The sequence below is a fragment of the Scyliorhinus canicula genome, chromosome 6 (genome assembly GCF_902713615.1).
Source record: "Scyliorhinus canicula chromosome 6, sScyCan1.1, whole genome shotgun sequence".
Taxonomy (NCBI): Eukaryota; Metazoa; Chordata; class Chondrichthyes; order Carcharhiniformes; family Scyliorhinidae; genus Scyliorhinus; species Scyliorhinus canicula.
In genome coordinates this window covers 37977414-38001536 of record NC_052151.1, presented here as the reverse complement: position 1 = coordinate 38001536, position 24123 = coordinate 37977414, and the positions used below count along the sequence as shown (strand labels likewise).

The window sequence follows — 24123 nt, the reverse complement described above, 5'->3', positions numbered from 1 at the left end:
GGGGATTGGTAGGCTCCTGCTAAAAAGGGCAGTGAGGAGTTTTAGGTACCTGGGCGTTCAGGTGGCTAGGAGCTGGGGGACTCTGCACAAGCTCAATTTTACTAGATTGGTGGAGCAGATGGAGGAGGAATTTAAAAGGTGGGACATGCTGCCGCTGTCGTTGGCGGGTAGAGTACAGTCCGTTAAAATGACGGTGCTCCCGAGGTTTTTGTGTTTGTTTCAGTGCCTCCCCATTTTCATTCCGAGGGCCTTTTTTAGGAGGGTGAACAGCAGCATCATGGGATTTGTTTGGGAGCACGGTACTCCGAGGGTGAGGAGGGTCTTTTTGGAGCGGGACAGGGATAGAGGGGGGCTGGCGCTGCCCAACCTCTCTGGGTACTATTGGGCGGCAAATGTCTCGATGGTACGCAAGTGGGTAATGGATGGGGAGGGGGCAGCATGGAAACGGATGGAGATGGCGTCCTGTGGAGGCACGAGCCTGAAGGCACTGGTAACGGCGCCGCTGCCGCTCCCTCCAACGAGGTACACTATGAGCCCGGTGGTGGCGGCTACCCTCAAGATTTGGGGCAGTGGAGGCGACACAGGGGGGAAGTGGGGGGCTCGGTGGAGGCCCTGCTGCGGGGGAACCACCGGTTTGTCCCAGGGAACATTGATGGCGGGTTCCTGGGGTGGCACAGGGCGGGCATAAGGAAGTTGGGAGACCTGTTCATTGACAGGAGGTTTGCGAGCCTGGGTGAGCTGGAGGAGAGGTTTGAGCTCCCCCGGGGAATATGTTCAGGTACCTTCAGGTCAAGGCGTTTGCTAGGCGGCAGGTGGAGGGGTTCCCTTCGCTGCCCCCGCTGGCGGTAAGGGATAGGGTGCTTTCGGGGGTGTGGGTCGGGGATGGGAAGGTGTCTGACATCTACCAGGTGATGCAGGAGGTGGAGGAGGCGTCGGTAGAGGAGCTGAAGGCTAAGTGGGAAGTGGAGCTGGGGGAGCAGATTGAGGAGGGGACATGGGCGGACGCCCTGGAGAGGGTGAACTCCTCCTCTTCATGTGCGAGGCTTAGCCTCATCCAGTTCAAGGTACTGCACAGGGCTCATATGTCCGGGACGAGGATGAGCAGGTTTTTTTGGGGGTGAGGACAGGTGCATTAGGTGTTCAGGGAGCCCAGCGAACCATGCCCATATGTTTTGGGCATGCCCGGCACTGAGGGAATTCTGGCAGGGGGTGGCGAGGACGGTGTCGAGGGTGGTAGGGTCCAGGGTCAAGCCAGGCTGGGGACTCGCGATATTTGTGGTTGGGGTGGAGCCGGGAGTGCAGGAGGCGAAAGAGGCCGGTGTTTTGGCCTTTGCGTCCCTACTAGCCCGGCGGAGGATCTTGTTGCAATGGAAAGATGCGAGACCCCCAAGCGTGGAGACCTGGATCAATGACATGGTGGGATTCATTAAGCTGGAGAAGGTCAAATTCGCCCTGAGGGGGTCGGTACAAGGGTTCTTTAGGCGGTGGCAGCCTTTCCTCGACTTTCTGGCTCAAAGATAGGGAACTAGGTCAGCGGCAGCAGCAACCTGGGGGGGTGGGGTGGAAAAAAGGGGGGGGGGTTTCAGGGGGGCATTGGTTATGTTAATTTAATTTATTGTTAATTTATTTTGTTGTTTATTGGGTTTGGGGGGGGGGGGTTAGTTATATGCGTTGTTATGGGTGCCGGGGGGTGTTTATTCTTGTTATTGTTATTATTATTGTTCTGTTGTTATACATTTTTAAAAAATCTCAATAAAAATTATTTTTAAAAAAATGATTGCAAAACGATTCAGGACGAGGTCATGGACCAGAAACATTGGGCACAATCTTCCGGCCACACTGCGCCAGAGAAGCAGCTTGCCGCGGTACAGCGTGGCCGGTGAAATATGGGAGACCCCACTCCTGGAATCTACCCAGCTTGCAACGCCTCACGAAATTAACGCAATCTCACGAGACGTTGCAAGGGGAATCCCGCTCACAATCAGTTTTTGGCAAATCTGCATATTAGAGCAAGGCAGTAAGCATTACTCTAATGTGCAGATTCCCGAGGTACCGGAGGCTTTGGGATTCAATACCTTTGCCTTGGGAACCTCGAGCAAGCGCCGTTTGGTACTGGTCTCCACAAATGGGAACCAGATGGAATGACACACGTGAGGGGTCTCCAAGGGGATCGGAGGCCCCCAGCTGCATGCTCTTTAGGCAGGATGGTGCCCTGACACTGCTGGTGCTACCTGGGTACCCTGGCAGTGCCAGTGTCATTCCATCTGTCACTTTGGTTGCATTAGGCTGGGGGGCCATTAAAAATGGCGCCCCGATTTCTTGCTACAATGGGGAGCACCGCTCGAAAGAAATGGGGCTGTGTGCGGCCCCGACTGCACGTTTTCCGTTTAGGCCCCTTATTCAAAGCGAGTCACGTTGAATAGCCATGTGCTTCTCGGTACTGCTGTGAAACACGTGGCTAAATGTGCTTGCTCGGGAACTCTGTTCCCACTTGGGAAGATCTCGTCCAAACTTTGTTTGTCTCTGCATGCCCTGCTGAGCATTTTCTGATTTTATTTCAGATTTACACCATCCCTCGTACTTTGATTTTGCAAGGTGATCCATCTATTTAAAGTAAAGAAGTCTTACAACACCAGGTTAAAGTCCAACAGGTTTGTTTCAAATCACTAGCTTTTGTTGCACAGCTCCTTCCTCAGGTGAATGAAGAGGTAGGTTCCAGAAACATTTATATAGACAAAGTCAAAGATGCCAGACAATACTTTGAATGCGAGCATTTGCAGGTAATTAAGTCTTTACAGAGCCAGAGAGAGGGGTAACCCCAGGTTAAAGAGGCTGAATGCCCTTGACTGCTGTAGTGTTCCCCGACTGGAAGGGAACCTTCCTGCCTGGTGATTGTCGCACGATGTCTGTTCATCCATTGTCGCAGCATCTGCATGGTTTCGCTAATGTACCACGCTTCGGGACATCCGTTCCTGCAGCGGATGAGTTGGATAACGTTGGCCGAGTCGTACGAGTATGTACCGCGTACCTGGTGGGTGGTGTTCTCATGTGTAATGGTGGTACCCATGTCGATGATCTGGCACATCTTGCAGAGATTGCCATGGCAGGGTTGTGTGGTGTCGTGGTCGCTGTTCTGAAAACTAGGTAGTTTGCTGCAAACAATGGTTTGTTTGAGGTTCACGGTTGTTTGAAGGCAAGTAGTGGGGGCTTGGGGACGACCTTGGCAAGATGTTAGTCTTCATCGATGATGTGTTAAAGGCTGTGACATCTTCAAGTAAGGGGAACCTTCTAGTCGGGGAATACTTCAGCAGTCAAGGGCATTCATTTCATTTCATTCAGCTCTGATCTTCGGGTAAGCATTCTCCAGGGCAGCCTTCAGGGCAGAATCAATGCAGAATCGCCGAGCAGAAACTCGTCGCCAAGTTCCACACACATGAGTACGGCCTCAACCGGGACCTTGGATTCATGTCGCATTACATTCTCTCCCCCCCCCCCCCAACCATCCGGTCTGGACTTGCGAAATCCTACCAACTGTCCTGGCTTGAGATAATTCACACCTCTTTAACCTGGGGTTACCCCTCTCTCTGGCTCTGTAAAGACTTAATTACCTGCAAATGCTCGCATTCAAAGTATCGTCTTGCATGTTTGACTTTGTCTATATAAATGTTTCTGGAACCTACCTCTTCATTCACCTGAGGAAGGAGCTGCGCTCCGAAAGCTCGTGTTTGAATCAAACCTGTTGGACTTTAACCTGGTGTTGTAAGACTTCTTACAGTGCTCACCCCAATCCAACGCCGGCATCTCCACATCACATCTATTTAAAGATAGTACATATCTATTTTTAATACAAGGTTGCAAAATACTGGAATGTGGAGTGACTGTGCAGATAGGTTTAATTGAAATCATAAAGTTTTGCTAAAGCGTATTATAAAGGAAGAGATGTGCAATGAGGTTCTTAAACCAAGCAACTGAGAAGTAGGCATTTGTGACTATAGTTTAATGCTGGCAAAGACTTGAACTTGGTGTTCACATTTCGTGCAATAAATACCTGCATTCATTCTTTCAGTACATTTAAACAAATGCAAGTTCTGTTTTACAAAGTATAAATTCAATAAAAATAACCTTTTGCTTCCGTTCTTTCCTCTTATCTTCAGTGTCCTGAAGCATTTTCTCTTTCCACAGATCAAAGAAATATGATGGATTTGTGTAGAACTTTAAGCCATCTTTCCCATCATCTCTGCAGCAACACAATAACATTAAAATAATTTATTCAACGCCAGAGAAAACAATGTGACATTTAAGAAAGACAGTTATCAGCCTTTCAGATTAGGCAATTAGAATTTTATAGCTCAAAAATTTGCTTTATCTCATGGAATGATTGGAATTCACAATATTTTGAGGCAGTCAATTGGCTCATCATTTGCATGCTGGCTGTCAAGGAGCCATCTAATCTGGTCTCTCTTTCCAGCTCTTGGTCCATGACAACACTCCGTGCACATCCAAATACTTTTTAAATGTCAGAAGTTCCTGTCTGGTCCATCTTTTAAAGCAACGAGTTCCAGGAACTTCCCATCCTCTGGGCGAAAGATTTGCCCCTCAAAACCCCTCTAAACACTTACCGTAAATCCTTTCCTCCCCGATTATGGATCCCTCAAATAAGGAAATATGGCTTTCCTATCAATCCCAGCTGGACCCTTCAAGTTTAAACACTTCAATTTGGTCTCTCGAGGCGAATAGAATGCAAAAAAGTGAGGATGCATTGTTTCAATTGTGCAGTGTATTGGTCAGACCCTCTGGAGTAGAGTGCAGTTTTAGACACAGCCTCAAAACATACATCTTTGGGGAGGTATTGGAGGCGATATTGTCAGTACAGACAAGTTATTCCCTCTGGTGGAATCCACATCAAGGGGTTATAATCTTAAAACTAGAACCTAACCATTTGAGAGCAAAATTGCCACACAAAGGGTAGTGACATTTCGAACTCTTCCCAAAATGCTGTATGAGCTGGGTCAATTGAAATATTTGAAACCAATTTTACTGATTCTTATTGGATGAGAGTACCAAGGGTTATGAAGAAATGGTGTGAAAGTGGAATGATGATCAGCTATGATCCAACTGAATGGTGGAATAAGGACTGGAATTTCTATTACTGTATTAATAATCTCGGTGACATTTGTTATGGCAATTGGTACATTTAGCATTGGACAGATTAATTATTGTGGTTCGGTTTTCCTCTAGAACTACATCAGCCCAAATATTTGGAGCAGAAATGTGGGTATTAAAAAATAGATTAAACTTGGCTGCAATGTCTTTGGTGGTCTAATAACATCAATCTTCCGAGATGATTATTTGACTGAGGTACTGGAGATTGAACTGTATCTTCAGAACTGTATCCAAAAAGGACTGAAGGAGGTCAAAGAAATTGTGGGAGAAAAAAAGCTATTTAAAGAAATTTTGATGGGGGCGGCGGGACCCTTTTGGACCAATGCACCATAAGATTGAAATAATTGGTGAGACAACATCTTTCCCAAACCAAGGTGGCCAAAGAAAATTATAAAGTTAATGTAAAAGAGAGCAAATGTCAGTGAAAACTAGGTTTCCTCGTTGGGCCACTGACTCAAGACTGAACCAAACTTAAATGCAATTATGGAGTCATCCACTTCCTTGGTCAGTTTCTGCCATCTAGTGGTTAAAATAGATACCACATGTAACTCTAACAAAACAATACTGCATTCAACACCTCAAACTTTTAGCATGTTGGAACTTCACAGAATCATTACAGCACAGAAGGAGGCCATTTAGCCCATTGTGTCTGCACCGGCTCGACAAATAAACAATTCAGCTAATGCCAATATACCGTCTAAATAGTTTGTGACATTTATACAAAAATTCTGTCTCAAACATTCTGTCTAATGTTCCTCATTCTTTAAATGTAGTCCACCTTCTGTACATGCTACCTTCACAGGCTTATCATATATATGGTGTACAGGAGTGAGGGGGAATAACAATCAATGGCACATTTTAAGGGTTTAAAAATGTCATGCGACCTATGTAACAAAAGCCTCCTTCACAGGCCAAATCAATTTTTAATAAATCGTCTGCAGCACAGGGCAATGGTTTTTACAATTGTGCATTTGCATTCGACTCTCTCCAAGTATCAAAACACTTCTGGAGACTGCAGTTAACTTTGGAAAGACGTTGTCTGATACTTGAAGAAAAACAGTGCTAGAATCGGTGGAAATTTTATATTCTTAAGCAGCAGCTGAAGGGCATTTATTTAAGATCTTCAACGTCACATTCACGTGCCGAAATAATGAAAAATGCTAATGAGATGAAACAGAATTTAACGTCGAGTTACCTAAGGAAGTATTAGGTCAGTTGACCAAACACTTGACCAAAGTGGCTGATTTTGAGTATCCAAAAGGAGGGAATCAAGTTAGAGAGGCGGAGAGGTCTATGGAGGGCATTGCAGAGTTGGGCCCATGCAACTGAAGGTGCAGCTACTCCAGGTGGAGTGATTAAAAATTGGGGATGCCCCAAGAAGCCAAAGTGAGAGCAGTACAAATGTCAGAGTTGTGGAGTTGGAGAAGATTGTAGAGATAGGGATGGGCAGGCCCATGGGGCATTTGAAATCACAAACAATAATGGAAACAGAACCCATATAGCTTTAAAAGTAAAAATAGATAAATTCTTGAAAAAGAAAAAATAAACAAGTACAAGGAAAGGTTTGATACTCAGATCAACCTTGGAGGTCTCACAAGAAAGAGGAACAGAATTAACACCTTCCAAAGTAGCTTGACCCGTTTCAAAATGTGCCCCTGAACTAGGGATTTCCATTTGGTTTTAAAGGGATAGCGCAGTGCTGCCGCTATTTTTTTAAACGGTCGCAGCTTTTTGTTTTACAAGTTCGGGGGGTTTTTATTCATTTAATTTTTATTTTTTTCATTTATTTTATTAATTTTGTCTTTTTTTTTACAAGTTCGGGGGGTTTATATGATAAAATTTTACAGGAAAAAAATGCAGAACTTTAGACAGATGGAGACTCCATACTTTCCGACACAGGTTCCACTGGAGGAGCATGTAAGAGGGCCAAAGCGACATGAATCCAAGATGCAAAAATTCAAAAATTAAGTGTGGCCTCAACCGGGATCTTGGATTCATGTCGCACTACATTCACCCCCCACCATCTGGCCTGGGCTTGCAAAATCCTACCAACTGTCCTGGCTTGAGACAATTCACACCTCTTTAACCTGGGGTTACCCCTCTCTCTGGATCTGTAATGATTTGATTACCTGCAAATGCTCGCATTCCAAGCATTGGCTGGCATCTCTGACTTTGCCTATATATATGTTTCTGGAACATACCTCTCCATTCACCTGAGGAAGGAGCAGTGCTCCGAAAGCTCGTGTTTGAAACAAACCTGTTGGACTTTAACCTGGTGTTGTAAGACTTCTTACTGATTTCTCAAGGCATTGCTCTGATTCAGCAAATGGCTGTGACTAATTTTGATTAATTGAAATACACTGAAGTATGTACACATTCTGTCTGCAAAAAACAGGGTCCCGTGAACTAATATAGAGGTTCCAGTACACACCAATGTATTACACTGCAAGCCCGACTGAATCTGGTAGTCAGCGCAATTCTTAGCACACTGAGGATTATTCAGCAAATATTGTTCAATTGCGGATCACATCTGATGTTGGGCAGTGTGTTTTGGGTTTTCCATGTTGATTGGGTATGGCTGGTATCTTGCAAATTGCGAACAGCAGGGGGGACATGCTGTTTGATGCGATCCGCCAGTCTTTGCGGTGTATGGCCTCACACAGGCACTGAAATTCATACACCACATTACTCATTTGAGAGAGGCAGAATGCATTTTTAACTTGACGGCAACATCCTTTTCGTGGTGAATACCACTCTCTTGCTATTGCATCCATACATACTGAGCTTAGAACAGAGACCCACGGGATACAGTATTTTCCATCTTTCTCAAAACCGTAATCCCTCTTTAGTTGGTTTCCTATTTTCATGCAATTTCCAACATAGCTACTTTTACTCTTATTCCACACCAACGTTTTCCTGAGATGTCTTGTTAATACAGTATCGAAAATTTCCTAATAGTTCATTAATGAAAATACTGTAGTCTCTAACTTTCTAACTCATAATTTTTCAAAAAATTTAATTTGCAAAAGAAGGCTAATTTTTTAACAAACCAAGTGTTGCTCTACTTAGTTGACCCATGCATTTTGAAATGTTCAAATGATATATATCAAGAGTTTCCCCATGTATGAGGCTGGTTGCTTTACATTTTATTCATCACTCCCTTGAAGGAATATGTTACATTGTTATAAATACCTAGTTCATGGTTTATTGGAATATTTGAGTTAATTTTAGTACTGGGAAGATTAACATTTAATTGTAAAAAATGGGATAAATGCAACTAACAGCTTCAAGATCAGGGGCCAAAATGACTAAGGGGTTAAGAGATAGAAAGAAAAGATCATAAAACAGCTTTCTTAGAGAAGTAGATTTGAGGTGTCTACACTCTTTGCAAAGAAATGTAGCCCAGAGAGTTGTTTTGTTTTGCGAGTTAGAGCTATAATTAATTTAAAAGCATTCAGTAAGCTCCGAAAGGCTACATTGTCATTGAGATGGGTGGAGGTTAAGTAGGTTCTAGGGTTTCAATTTATCTTTGTTTGCTCTGGAAATGCCTGTTTTGCACAGGGAAAAAGATTACACCAAATAAAAAGCTGCTGTTAGCAGGCTCCAGGGTTGGGGTACAAGAGAAATTTTAGGAGCCATTTAATAGCTCTGTGCGGTTAGGGTGAAGAAGTCCTGGGGAGCTGAGAAGGTAGAAGATCACTGCCTCTGTGCAGGAAAGGCTCACAAGAATCCCTGGGAGCCAGTACAGTAATAGCTTGCTGGAGCTGAAGAGATTGGAGCTTGATGAAATCCGGAGACAATACCAGCCCAGTTAAACCAGTTGCCTATTAAAGAGCTGAAATTGTAGAGGCTGCAGACTTGGAAATCCAGGGACTCAGAGTCTCAGGAGACAGAATTGAACACCTTGAAATGGTTGTGGTTGAGGAAGTCCAACATGCAGTGGCTCTGATTGAATTCAGAGGCTTGATCTTTGAAAGTGAAAAGTTTGGAATCCCTCATGTGGGGGACAAAGTTTCAATAAGATTGGTTGATTCAGTGTTTTGTGACATCTGGGTGGGATGCTGAGAAATCCGTGGGATTTGTCCTTTAATTTTTTTCTATTTAATATAGTCTTCCAGTATCATTAGCTCCCTCACAGTCTCAAAATTCTGATGGAGTTTTAGCACGGAAAACAACCAGTCCCAATATTTGTTTGACCATAGTTTTTCAGTTAATCCCCATGTTCTTCATATTACAAAGGTTAACACTGCTGCCTCACAACACCAGGGATCCGGGTTCAATCCCGGCCTTGGGTGGCTTGAGTTTCCAAATTCTCCAGTGTCTGCGTGGGTTTAAATTTTTGAACCTGGAAAATGAACTTAAAAAGGAAGATATGAATGACTACAGTTAAAGAAGATGACACCAATTTGACTGTGAACTTAGCTGAGGCATAATTTGTGGAGTTTAACAATGACAAAGCTACCGTTATGGAGTACAATTAAGATCAAAATATGGAATCAGCATAGTCTGGTTTAAAGACTGAGCTTGAAAATTCACTTGTGCATAACAAGGAGGAATCTTTGGTTGTAGAAGGACCGTTGGGGCGATAATAATGTTAAAAAAACTTTCAGAAAATCTCGAAAAAAGTAATACCTGATGCAGATCATAGTGTATATTGCATGCTTAAGGTAGTTATTCTGAATGGCAAATGAAAACACAACACCTGGTAAAGCATTTTCATCTTTATTTTGGTGGGGAGGTGTTATAAATAACCTGTTCATGGTTCATTGTATAATTTTTGAGTCAATTTTAGGGCGGCATGTGGCGCAGTGGATAGCATTGGGACTGCGGCACTGAGGACCCGGGTTCGAATCCCGGCCCTGGGTCATTGTCCGTGTGGAGTTTGGAGTTTGCACATTCTCCCCATGTCTGCGTGGGTTTCACCCCCACAACCCAAAAATGTGCAGGTTAGGTAGATTGGCCACACTAAATTGCCCCTTAATTGGGAAAAAAATAATTAGGTACTCTAAATTTAAAAAAAAAAATTTGAGTCAATCTTTAGTCCCCTGAAGAGTCGGCTTTAACTATAGCAAATGGCATGAATGCAACTAACACAGCAAGGTTGGGACCATGTTGACCTAAGTGGCTAACAGCTAGAAAAGTAAGATAATAAAACAACAGAGGGGCTTAATTAGCTGGAGAATTGGAGATGAGGCATCTACATTACTTACAAAGAAATGCAGCTGGGAGAGTTGTTTTGTAAGTTAGAAGTACAATTCATTTAAAAGCATTTAGTGAGTCTGGGAAGGTGAACTCGTCTTGCAGATGAGTGGAGCTTAACAAGATTCTAGGGTTCATGCCAAAAATGTCGCTATTAGCAGGCTCCAAGCAACAAAGTGATGTTAGATAGCTCTGTGTCATTAAGGTTCTGAAGTGACAATAACACAGGAAATAGGAGGAGTATACCATATGGCCCATCGAGCCTGCTACACTATTTGATACGATCTCTGATCTTCAGCTTCAGCCCCATTTTCTTGTCCACTCCCCATATTCCTTAATTCTCTGAGAAACCGAATGTCTGCCTATCCCAGCCTTCAGTGTATTCAACAATGTAGCATCTACAGCCTCTAGGACAGAGAATTCCAAAGATTCATAACCATTTGAGTGAAGTAATTTCCCCTCATAACAGTCCTAAATGATCAGCCTCTTTTTCTGAGGCTGTGTCCTTGTGTTTTAGATTTTCGAACCAGCAGGAACAATCTCTCAGTGTCTGGTCCATCAGAATTTGTAGGTTTCAATGATATCGCGTCTCAGTCATCTAAACTCCCGAGACTAGAAAACCAATTTACTCAGTTTACCATAGGACAACCCCCTCATCCCAGGGACCAATTTAGTGAACCTTCACTGTACCCCCTTCAATGTGGAGGCCAAAACTACATACAGCACTCCAAATGTGGTCTCACGAAAACACTAAAATTGCAGCAATACTTACTTTATTCTTATACTCCAATTTCTTTGCAATAAAGGTCAACATGACAGTTGCCTTCCTAATTGCTAACTTTCTGTTCCTTGTACATCACACCCAAGTTTCTTCAGACATCAAGGAGCAGTTTCATAGCTTTGTGCAGTGAAGGTTTAGGAGAAATTTTGGGGAGCTGTGAAGGTGCCAGAAGGTCACTGGCTCCATGCTGGAAAGGGTAGCCATTTACAGCGTGGTGTAGCTGGGAAGATTGGAGCTTGGTGAAATCTGAGTTAGTGCCAGCCCAGTAATGCTGGCCACCTATTAAAGAGCTGAAATTGTGTTTGCAGGGGTCGGTAGAGGGGTTCACCCAGAGGTGAAAACCGTTCAATGATTTTTGATTGAGGGGTCAGTAAGGGGGAATAAGGGGGTTAAACTTGGGAAGATGAGATATGGTGGGGTGTTGGTACCAGGGGAAGTTGGGGATTTATGGTTGCTTGTTTGGTTGATGTGTTCTGATATTTTGTGTATAAATGTAAAAAGCCATGAATAAAAATATTTTTTCAAATAGAGGTGAAATTATGCAAGTAGAGGCTGCAGTGCAGACTTGGAAATTCAGGAGAACAAAGTCTCAGGAGATGAGATTGAAACCCTGGGTGATGTGAAGTCATTGAGGAAGTTTGACTTGGAGTAGCTTTGAGCGATAAGTTTGGAGTCTCTTGTGAGTGGGACAGAGTTTCAACAAGATTGGTTGACTATACCGACATCTGGTTGGGTTGCTCAGAAATCTGTGGGACCTGTCTTTGTACAATAAATAGCAAATGGGACTGTGTAGTGTGCTTGACCATAGGTTTCCTGTTAATTCACATGCACCTCATATTATCCATGCATGTTAGAATATAAGCTAGATATTGTAAATTGTTATCTTTTTGACCTTGCATTGTAAAGTTTATTTTTGTTCAAAACTCGTCAAATCTTGCGGCTTTATTGTCTTAGCAAGTGCCTTATCAAAAGAGGTCTCGTCTAAGATCCTAAAAATGAGATATCCTCCAGTCCAATAGTGAAACTTGTATATTTAAAGTGGTTAGGATTGTTGATTCATCCTCTGACTTCTTTCAGTAACCTATGGCACATGCACACATGGTTTAATGACTAACCACTATTTCTTTTCAGAATGAGAGAGATAACTATTGAAGCGGATCCTAATACTTGTTCCATATCTCCACTAATACACACACTTATACCAACATTTGTAGAAACTGACCTAGATTATTTATCTTGTACTTTCTTTAAAATAGTTCTACTTTCTAACTTTTTAGTGCTGTTTCCAGTCAACAATTGCCGAATACCAAAACTGTATCCATCACTCATTGCCTTGCACTTAATAGGCTGTTGTCCTTCCAAGAGCCAAACAATATGTGGAAGAGTCAGATTGAAAATGCAGGGTTAAGAAGTGAAATCAAAGACAGAAGCCGAACAAGTGAAATGCACCTGGAGGTCCATTTATTTTTAATCAGATCACAGATCTTTTTTCTTTTTAGATGTACACTAATCATTGTGATGCGAGGAACACTGGTAAGGTGTAAGGTAAGATACTGTTCCATAGTTTACTGAGGGCATAAGAGTCAGCTACGTATGTGGGACTGGAATCACATGTGAGGTAGACAAGATAGGGCTGACAGGTTTATTTCTTTAAAGAGCATTAGCAAGCCAGTTAGGTTTTAACAACAATCCAGCAATTCAATTGATAAGCAATTTCTCAACTTGCCAAGGTGAAATTTGGCTTTCAGTTAAGTACCGTAACCATTATGGTATCAAACCAAAAGAAACAATGTCAATAACTAATTGTGAAAAATAGATTTAGAAAGGAATAATTAAAGTTACCTTGTTTAGGATTTGGGACCAAGTCAAACCGTACTGATTATCAATTAATCTCAATGCTCCGATATTACAATTGTCATTTTACTAGCATCAGCAATTGGACCCGAAAATTAGAAAGGAATGTGTAATACAGTCAGAACTTAAGTAACTTGCTGGTTTCCTTTCTTTTTTCTAAAGTTGCATGAGCAAGTTGCCTTTTAGAGAATATGAATTGTGCTGCCTTTCCAGGTTCATTTCCATTTCTCCTGGAGCAGCTTGTTTGAATCTCTCCAATAAGGCCTTTGCCCCTCATGATACCAAAATGGCCTGAATCAAATGACATGTTCAGTGTCTGTGACCATGGTTCATTATCCCTCTTTTTCTCATCTGGATCTTATGACAGAGTCAAACACACCATCCTCCTCTAATGTCTCTCCTGCATTCCCTGGGACTGTCCATGGCTAGTACCCTTCATAGCCATTAGGCCAAAACATTTCTAACAATAGCTTCTCTACCCCTGCACTGTCATCTTCAAAATTCCCCAAGGATTCAATCCTTCATAACAAAAACAGAAAATACAGGACAATCGCAGTAGATCTGACAGCATCTGTGGAGAGAGAAGGGAGCTAACCTTTCAAGTCTGGATAACACTTTGTCAAAGCAGGGGATATTTAATTCTTCACCCCCTCTTTCTCATCCATATCTCATCCTGATATCCTTTGGCATCATCTGTGGACATTGGGCCAGATTCCACATCAATGCAAAAGACAAGCCAGAAGTGCCAAGTGGATGATCTATCTCAGCCACCTTGTGGGGATGTCCCCATAATCACAGATGCCAGTCAGCTAATTTAATTCATTCCACATGATATCAAGAAACGGCTGATGAGACTGGATACTTCAAAGGCTATGGGCCCCACAACATCCCGACCCCTGACAAGCTGCGCCCATAGCCAAGCCATTCCACTACAGCTATAACACTGATGTGGAGATGCCGGCATTGGACTGGGGTGAGCATAGTAAGAAGATTGTTATGTGGATGACAGTGTTATAGCTCAGTAAGAAGTCTTAAAACACCAGGTTGAAGTCCAACAGGTTTCTTTCATATCACTAACTTTCGGAGCACTGCTCCTTCCTCAGGTGAATGAAGAAGGAGTGCTCCGAAAGCTGGTGATTTGAAACAAACCTGTTGGACTTTAACCTGGTGTTCTAAGATTTCCTACTGAGCTATAACACTGTCATCCACATAACAATGTTGAAAATTGCCCAAGTAAATCCTATCCACACAAAAAATGGGACAAATCAATCCAGTCAATTACCGCCCAATTACCAAGTGATGGATGGTGCTGTCAACAGTGCTATTGACCGATACTTACACAGTAATGACCTGCTCACTGGTGCTCAGTTTATGTTGACCAGGCCACTCTGCTTTTGATCTCATTACAAATTAGTCTAAACATGGACAAAAGAGCTATACTTCAGAGGTGACTGCCCTTGGCATCAAGGCAACCTGTGACTGGACATCACGGAACCTGATTAAAACTGAAGTCAGTGAAAATCAGGGCAGTTCTCCACTGGCTGGAGTCATACCAAGGACAAGGGAAGATGCTTCTGGTTGGAGATCAATCATCTGAACCACAGGAGTTCCTCAGTATAGTGTCTGAGATTAAACAATCTTCAGCTGCTTCGTCAATGACCTTCCCTATCACAAAGCCAGAAGCAAGGATGCTCACTGATGATTTCACAATGTTCAGTGCCATTCATGAAGCAGTCAATGTCCAGATGCAGCAAGACCTGGACAACATTCAGGCTCAAGCTGATAAGTGGCAAGTAACATCTGCACCATACAATTCCCTTCCTAACAGTCCAGTGAGGGGTACCTACACCAGATGGATTGCAAGCAGTTCAAGGTAGTGGCTCACCTCACTTTTCTCAAAAACTGCTGGGATGGAAAAAAATGCAGGCCTTGCAAATCATGCCCATATCCAATGAAGAATTAAAACCATGCCAATTACCTCCAAACTTACAGCAACACTTTCCCAATCATCTATCCATCATGAACCTCTCTTCTGGAATAACGTTACTATCTATATCCTGGCCTACGTCAAGCACCACCAGTGCATCAGCTCTGTCCTTGGTGATATTTAAAAAATAAAATAAAATTTAGAGTATCCAATTATTTTTTCCAATAAAGGGGCAATTTAGTATGGCCAATTAACCTGCACATTTTTGGGTTGTAGGGTGAGACCCACGCAGACACGGGGAGAATGTGCAAACTACACACAGAGTGACCTGGGGCCAGGATCGAACCTGGGTCCCCAGCGCTGTAGGCAGCAGTGCTAACCACTGCACCACCATTCCACCATGTCCTTGGTGATCTACATTGGATTCCAGTATACTACTTAAACCATCAATCTTTAAATTGGGAAAACAGCATAAACATTTGCTATCACCATCATCAAAAAATACCAAGTCACCACTTAGAATGCTGGTTGTTTGAGCCAGAAATATAAATATCTTTCACAACCACAGGAACCTCCAAAGTACTTTTAAACAATGATGAACTTTAGAAGTATAGTCACTGTTTTAATGCATAAAGCAGTTTACATTTTGTTGGGATTGAATTACCTATCATACTTAAATCACCTCTGAATGGTATTGTCTATAAGTTGGTATTTATTCCAGAAAGTGGCTAGTGACGTTGGAGTTACCAGATAGATAACATGCCAGCATGCCCACAAATCTTTCATTAGCTTTGTTTTCAGTTGGGGAATAAGATCAAACATATTAGCATCAAATGTATCTGTTTGAATAAATTGGTCCTAGCTAGTCAAATATATTTGTTTCTCATCCATCACAATTTTAAAAAGGAAGAAATAATCTGGAAACAAGTTTGGAGCAGGACTTTATAGATGGTAAGCCAAGGAGGGAAGTACAGAAAGATTAGGCAAATTAATGCATGTTTAATGTGGTGTTAGAAGAGTGGATTTTCACTTAATGCTCCGCCAGGAAGTCTAGAAACGGTTACCACTGCCGGAAGAACCCCCTTAAGGTAAATTTGACCCTCTCCAGTTTAGAGTGGTGGGCGGGCAGAAGAGGGTTTGTTTGTTTTTTCCTTTATTGGGCGTGTATATTTGCTTTCATGTTAATTATTTCTGTTAATTTATTATCTGTGTATGGGGGGGGGGGGGGGGGGGGTTTACTGTTCTTATTTCTTTCTGTTCTTGTTGGTAAAAATTTTTGAAAACTGGAATAAAAATGATTTTTAAAAAAAGGAAGAGTGAATTTTACTCTTTTGATCAATTGCACCAGTTGTAGGATAGGTTGGAAGTTGAAAACTAAAAGTCATTAAAGATGGTGAAGAAAGAGGCCCTAATGTGCACCTGCCCAAAGTTGGACAAATTTTGTGGTTGTTTTTCAGCACCATGTCAACGATCCTGCATGTGGATTTGGAGCCTGGTCCCTTGGGTGCCATATTCAGGGTGTTGGACCTGCCGGAGTTGCAGACCTTTTAGCCTTTGCCTTGTTGATCATTTGCAGACTGGTTCTGTTGGGGTGGAGGTCAGCTTCTCCGTCCTGTGCCTCAGCACGGCTGGGGAATCTAATGGAGTGGGATCTTCCATATTAAGGTGGTGAAGTTTGCCCCAAGGGGGGAAAATGAGGGGTTCCACAACAGATGGGGTTTGTTTATTTTGCATTTCGGAGAGCTAGTTGGGGCAGGGTATTTTGGGGGTATAATGTTTTTGTTTTGCAAAATGTTAAAACGCCAAACATTTGAATAAAAATACTTTTCAAATAACAAAATATGGCAAAGTAAATTAAAGAGGCAGCTTGGAAACCTGCACCAGAAGACTGGAGAATTATCAATGCACTTAAATAAAAACATAGAATGTGGCATGGTGGCCAGCACTGCTGCTTCACAGCACCAGGGACCCATGGGTGACTGTGTGGGGTTTGTGCGTTCCCCAAGTGTCTGTATGGATTTCCTCCCACAGTCCAAAGATGTGTCAGTTAGGTGGGATTACAGGGATAGATGGGGGAGCAGGACTAGGTAGAGTGCTCTTTCAGATGGTTGGTGCAGACTCGATCGGCCAAATGGCCTCCTTCTGCACTGTAGGGATTCTATCATTCAAAAATCAATTTGTTTAATTGTTCACCAGTTAATTTAATATCTGCAAAATTTTAGGATGAAAAACTGTTCATCAAAAGAGACAGAAATAATTAGAGGCTGCCAGTACCTATTTCAAAAGGGTCAATCATGTTTGAAAGCCTCATAGAATAGTTTGAGAAGACATGACTAAAGGGAGAAAATGGTCAAGTGTACAAGGACCTTGGCAAATCAAAAGAGGACAGCAGATAGAAGGAGAGAGAGTGGGCAATGAAGTGGCAAATGAAATACAATGTGGAAAAGTGTGAGGTTATGCACTTTGGAAGGAGGAACCTTGGCATAGACTATTTTCTAAATGGGGAAATGCTTCGGAAAGCAGAAGCACAAAGGGACTTGTGAGTCCGTATTCACAATTCTCTTAAAGTTATTGTGCAGGTTCAGTCGGCAGTTAGGAAGGCAAATGCAATGTGAGCATTCATGTCAAGAGGGCTAGAATACAAGACCAGGGATGTACTTCTGAGGCTGTATAAGGCTCTGCTCAGACCCCATTTGGAGTATTGTGAGCAGTTTTGGGCCGCATATCTAAGGAAGGATGTGTTGGCCTTGGAAAGGGTCCAGAGGAGGTTCACAAGAAATGATTCATGGAATGAAGAACTTGTCGTATGAGGAACGTTTGAGAACTCTGGGTCTGTACTCGTTGGAGTTTAGAAGGATGAGAGGGGATCTTATTGAAACATACAAGATACTCTGAGGCATGGATCGAGTGGATGTGGAGAGGACGTTTCCACTTGTAGGAAAAACTAGAACCAGAGAACACCATCTCAGATTAAAGGGACGATCCTTTAAAACAGAGATGAGGAGAAACTTTTTCAGCCAGAGGGTGGTGAATCTGTGGGACTCTCTGCTGCAGAAGGCGGTGGAGGCCAATTCACTGAGTGTCTTTAAGACAGAGATAGATAGGCCCTTGATTAATAAGGGGATCAGGGGTTATGGGGAGAAGGCAGGAGAATGGGGATGAGAAAATATCAGTCAGGATTGAGCCAAGTGGCCTAATTCTGCTCCTATGTCTTATGGTCTTAGAGTACTGTAACTTAGATGCTATGTTACCAGACCAATGATCTGAAGACACAAGTTCAAATCCTATCACAGCAGCTGCGAATTTTAAATTCAGTTATCTGGAATAAAAGCTAGTACCCATAATGATAACCATGAAACTAACAGATTGCTGTAAAAATAAATACTTATTTTTAAATGTTCTTTACGGAAGGAAAAAACGTTTTGTGATGTGAGAAAAAACTTTTTCACACGAGTGCTTCAGATCTGGAATGCTCTACTTGGAAATGTGGTGGAGGCAGGTTTAATTGCAGCATTCAAGAGGGAGTTAGAGTTTGAATAGGAACAATGTGCAGGGATATGGGGAAAAGGCAGGGGAATGGTATTAAATTCATCATGCTTGTTTGGAAAGCTGGTGGAGACACACCCCCTCTGTGCTGTAACAATTCTGTGAAATCTGCCGTCCTTATACAGTCTAGCCAAAATGGGACTCCAGACCAACAACAACATGGCTGACTCCAACAGCCCTCTGAACTGGTTGAGGAAGCCACTTGGTTGAAATCAAGGGCAATAGCGCACTACTACCTTCTCAAGTGCAATTAGAAATAAAGGCCGTCCCTGCCAGGGTTGCCCAAATCCTGTGAATTAACTGAAAGTATAAAGGACATGGAGTTTGCAAATAATTGGAAATTATTATAAGGGAGATAATGGAGAGCAGGAGTTTTAAGACAGTTTTTCCCAGAATGGTTAATTTTTAAAAATTAATTCATGGAATGTGGGTGCTGCTATTTAGGCCAGCATTTGTCCCCCTTCAGAAGGTGGTGGTGAACTGTCTTCTTGAACTGCGGTAATCCCCGAGGTGTAGGTACATCCACAGTGCTGTTAGGGAGGGAGTTCCAGGATTTTGCCCCAACGCCAGTGAAGGAACGGCAACATATTTACAAGTCAGGATGCTGAGTGACTTGGAGGAGAACCTCCAGGTGATGGGGTTCCCAGGTATCTGCTGCTATTGTCATTCTAGATGGTAACGGCCATGGGTTTGAAAGGTGCTAGTAGCCACGAGGTTCAATTTTATAATTTATTGTATACGTCAATTTATTGGATATTGGCTTAGGGGCTTATTGTTCACATTTGCAGGTGATAAATTAAGTACAGTTAGTTTTAACATTATAGAAAGGATATTGGCCCAATGTAAATTCACTGGAATGTTGTCAGGCTTTAGGGAATAGATGTATTCCCTAAAAAACTTGAAAAACTAGTGTTTTTTCAGCAGAATATTGCAAGTTACGAATCATTATGGTGTTTAAAATCATGAGATGGGAAAGGATAGAGAGAATCACTCAATCGAGGCGTCCAGAAATAGTATCCATAGACAGAAGATTAACTTAAACAAAAAAACCTCTCTATGGAGCTTTATGAACTTTTGTAATTCCCTTACCATGAATGCTTGAGACAGAAACTAAGTCAACATTCAAATCATATAGGTGGCTGAAAAAATAGTCATCTGGTTGCAGGTGCAAAATGTATTAAGAAAGGCAAATGGAATGTTCGCGTTTATTGGAAAAGGACTGGAGTATAAAAGTAGATAAGTGTTGTTGCAATTGCACAGAGTGTTGGTGAGACCACATGTGGAGTACTGTGTCCGGTTTTGGTCTTATTTGAGGAAGGATGTGGTGGCATTGGAAGCAGTTCAGAGGAGATTCACCAGATTAATTCCGGAGATGAAGAGATTGGCGTATCAGGAAAGATTAAACAGTTTGAATTTATTGAAGTATTCTGAAGGGAGAGGGTGAACAGCCAGAGGCCGTGGTACACATAGGTACTAATGACATAGGCAGGAAAAGTGATGAGGTCCTGCAGGAGGAGTTCATGGAGTGAGGTAGTAAGCGAAAAAGCAGGACCTCTGGGGTTGTAATCTCAGGATTACTCCCCGTGCCAGGTGCCAATGAGGTGAGAAATAGGAGGATAGTGCAGCTATATACATGGCTAAACTGATGGTGTAGGAGGGAGGGTTTCAGATTTCTGGACCATTGGGATCTCTTCCGGGGCAAGTGAGACCTATGCAAGGACAGGTTGCATCTAAACTGGAGGGACACCAATATCCTGGCTGGGAGGTTTGCTGGAGTCACTCAGGAGGATTTAAACTAGTATGACAGGGGGTTGGGAACCAGAGCATTAGCTTAATAATAACTGAAGGGGAAATAGAGAACAAAAATAAGAGAACAACAGCATCACCCTGTCCGCTCAAACGCAGTGGTCTGAAGTGTATTTGTTTCAACGCCACAAGTGTAGCAAGTAAGGCAGATTAACTTAAGAGCACTGATTAGTACTTGGAACTATGATGCTGTGGCTATCACAGAAACATGGTTAAAGGAAGAGCAGGATTGGCAGCTGAATGTTGGAGGATATAGATTACTCAGGAGAGATAGAGGGGGATGTAAATGGAGTGGGGGAGTAGCATTACTGATTAAGAAAAATATTATAGCCATATTGTGGGAGGACACTTGGATGTAAGGGAGCAATCACAATGTTGGGGGTTTATTACATTCCCCTCAACTGCCAACGAGATTATAGAGGAGCAGATAAGTAGATAGATGGGCAGGGCTGGTTTAGCTCAGTGGGCTAGACAGCCGGTTTGTAATGCAGAACAAGGGAGTAGTGACCACAGCTTTTAAGATACTTTTGGATAAGGATGAAAGTAACCCTCGGGTTATGGTGCTAAACTGGGGAAAGGCAAATTCCGATAACATTAATGAAAAATGAAATTGAAAATCGCTTTATTGTCACGAGCAGGCTTCAATGAAGTTACTGTGAAAAGCCCCTAGTCGCCACATTCCAGCGCCTGTCCGGGGAGGCTGGTACGGGACATTAGACAGGAATTGAAGAATTTGGATTGGGTGCAGCTGCTGGAGGGTAAATCAACATCGGACATGTGGGAGTCTTTCAAGTGATTAGGATTCAGGAAAGTCACGTCCCTGAGAGAACAAAGGATAAGTATGGGAAGTTTAGGAAGCCATGGATAACGAGGGATAATGTGAACCTCGTCAAAAAGAAAAAGGAGGCTTTTGTACAGTCTCGAAGGGTGGCGACAGTAGAAACCTTTGAGGAGTATAAAGAAAGTAGGAAGGTACTTAAGCGGGAAATTAGGAGGGCTGGGAGAGGTCATGAAAAGTCCTTGGCAAGTATGATTAAGGTGAATCGCAAAGCTTTTTATTCTTATGTAAAAAGCAAGAGAGTGGTCAGAAAAAGGGTTGGGCTACTTAATGACAGCGGGGGAATCTATGTGTTGAACCAGAGGAAATGGGCGAGGTACGTAATGAGTACTTTGCATCAGTGTTCACCAAAGAAAAGGACTTTGTGGAAGATGATTCATGGGTAGGGTGTGTGGATAGTCTGGGTCAAGATGACATCAAAAAGGAGGTGGTATTGGGTTTTTAAAAAGACTTTAAGGTAGATAAGTTTCCTGGGCCTGATCGGATTTACCCCAGAATACTGAGGGAAACAAGGGAACAGAGAACATAGAACATTACAGCGCAGTACAGGCCCTTCGGCCCTCGGTGTTGCGCCGACCGTGAAACCCCTCTAAAGCCCATCTACACTATTCCCTTATCGTCCATATGTCTATCCAATGACCATTTGAATGCGTTTAGTGAGGAAATTGCTGGGGCCTTGACTGACATCTTTGTATCCTCATTGGCTACAGGCGAGGTCCCAGAGGACTGGCTATAGATGAGGTCCCAGAGAACTGAGAATAGCTAATGTACCACAACAACCATGTTAACATGGTACCGCTGTTTAAGAAAGGTAGCAGGAATAATCCAGAAAACTATAGGCCAGTGAGCCTCATGTCTGTAGTAGGTAAATTATTGGAGACAGGGACAGGATATGTTCTTATGTACTCATTTGGAAACAAATGGACTCATTAGTGATAGACAGCGTGATTGTGAGAAGGGCAGATCGTGTCTCACTAACTTGATCAAGTTTTTGAGGAGGTGACAAAGATGATTGATGAGGGGAGGATGGTGGTTGTTGTTTACATGGACTTCAGTAAAGCCTTTGACAGGGTGCCTCATGGCAGACTGGTACAAAAGGTGAAATCACATGGGATCAGAGGTGAGGTGGCAAGGTGGATACAGAACTGGCTTGGTCACAGAAGGCAGCAGTAGAAGGGTGTTTTTCCTGAATGGAAGGTTGACTAGTGGTGTTCCACAGGGCTCGGTGCTGGGGCCGCTGTTATTTTAGTACACAAACGATTTGGAGGAAAATGTAGCTGGTCTGATTAGTAAGTACGCAAATGACACCAAGGTTGGTGGAGTGGCAGATAGTGTTGAGGATTGTCAGAGGATTCAGCAGGAAATTGAGCAGAGAAATTGCAAATGGAGTTTAATCCGGACAAATGTGAGGTAATGCATTTTGGTAGGTCTAACAAAGAAGGGGAAATATACAATAAATGGCAAAACTGAATATAGAAAGTCAGAGAGATCTGGGTGTACGGGTCCACAGATGTTTGCAAGCGGCAGCACATATGGACAAGGTAGTCAAAAAAGATTATGGAATGCTTGTCTTCATTGGAAGCGGCATCAATTATAGAAACTGGCAAGTCATGCTACCGTTGTATAGAACCTTGGTAAGGCCGCACTTGGAATATTACACACAATTCTGGTCACCACACTACCAGAAAGATAAGGAGGCTTTGGAGCGGGTGCAGAGGAGGTTTACCAGGATGTTGCCTGGTCTGGAGGGTGTTAGCTATACAGAGAGGCTGAATAGACTCAGACTGTTTTCATTAGAATGGCGGAGGTTGAGGGCGACCTGATAGAGGTGTCTGCAAGATTATGAGAGGCATTGATAGAGTGGATGGGCAGGCACTCTTTTCCCACCGGGGGAGCATAGATTTAAGGTCCGAGGGGCAAAGTTTAGAGGAGATGTGCGAGGCACATACAGAGGGTGATGAGCTGCCAGGGGAGGTTGTGGAAGCAGATATATTAATGGCATTCAAAAGGCATCTCGACAAACACACGGACAGGATGGATATAGAGAGATACGGCACAAGGAAGTGCTGAGAGTTTCGGCCAAGGGTGGTATCATGGCCGGAGAGGCTTGTAGGCCCAAAGGGCCTGTCCATGTGCTGTATTGTTTTTGTTCTTTATATTTCGCTGGAGTTTAGAAGGATGAGAGGAGATCTGATAGAGGTATATAAAATACTAAAAGGGATTGACAATGTAAATGTAGACCAAATGTTCTCCCTTGTGGGGCAACGAAGAACAAGAGGTCACAGAAAAAGGTCGAGAGCCGGTAGATTTAAAACAGAGATGAGGAGACAGTACTTCTCAGAGGATGGTGAGTTTGTGGATTTCGCTGCCCCATAGTACGGTGAGTTCTGAATCATTAACTGGTCTAAAGAGGGAGAGATATATTTCTGATAAAAAATGGTTAAAGGGATATGTGGAACAGGTACGGAGCTGGCTTTGAGGAAGAGATCAGCCATGATCTGATTGAATGGCGGAGCAGGCTCGAAGGGCTGAATTGCCTACTTCTGCTCCTAATTCCTATGTTCCTATGAAGGAAAAGTGGATAAAGGAATTCGAGACGTTTGAGTGGAGAGCTGGACTGAATGCCTTGTTCCCATATTGTAACTTCTATTTATTTTAATTCCCAAACAACCAGTCCTCAGTTTGAAGATCCTTCGGACTAGAAATACACAAGGAAACAGGTTTCTTGAGCAAGATTTCTCACCTAATTACCTTGAGTAGTTTAAACTTTAATTTAATTTTCTTTATTATAGTCTGCATAAATTTTACCTACTAGTGCAAATAAACCAGGGGCTGGTTTAGCACAGGGCTAAATAGCTGGCTTTTCAAGCAGACCAAGGCATGCCAGCAGCGCGGGTTCAATTCCCGTACCAGCCTCCCGAAACAGGCGCCGGAATGTGGCAACTAGGGGCTTTTCATAGTAACTTCATTTGAAGCCTACTTGTGACAATAAGCGATTTTCATGCGATT

General features: G+C 43.0%; 1 protein-coding gene across 6 annotated transcripts in view; it reads right to left on the bottom strand.

The window, feature by feature from the left end:
* Positions 1 to 24123, bottom strand: part of wasf1 (WASP family member 1) — a 175970-nt gene that overhangs the window by 10000 nt on the left and 141847 nt on the right. For all 6 annotated transcript variants that reach the window (XM_038799181.1, XM_038799177.1, XM_038799179.1 and 3 more), the window contains one exon: positions 4123 to 4237. In XM_038799181.1, the coding sequence (XP_038655109.1) occupies positions 4123 to 4237 (115 nt within the window). The remainder of the gene's footprint in view (positions 1 to 4122; positions 4238 to 24123) is intronic.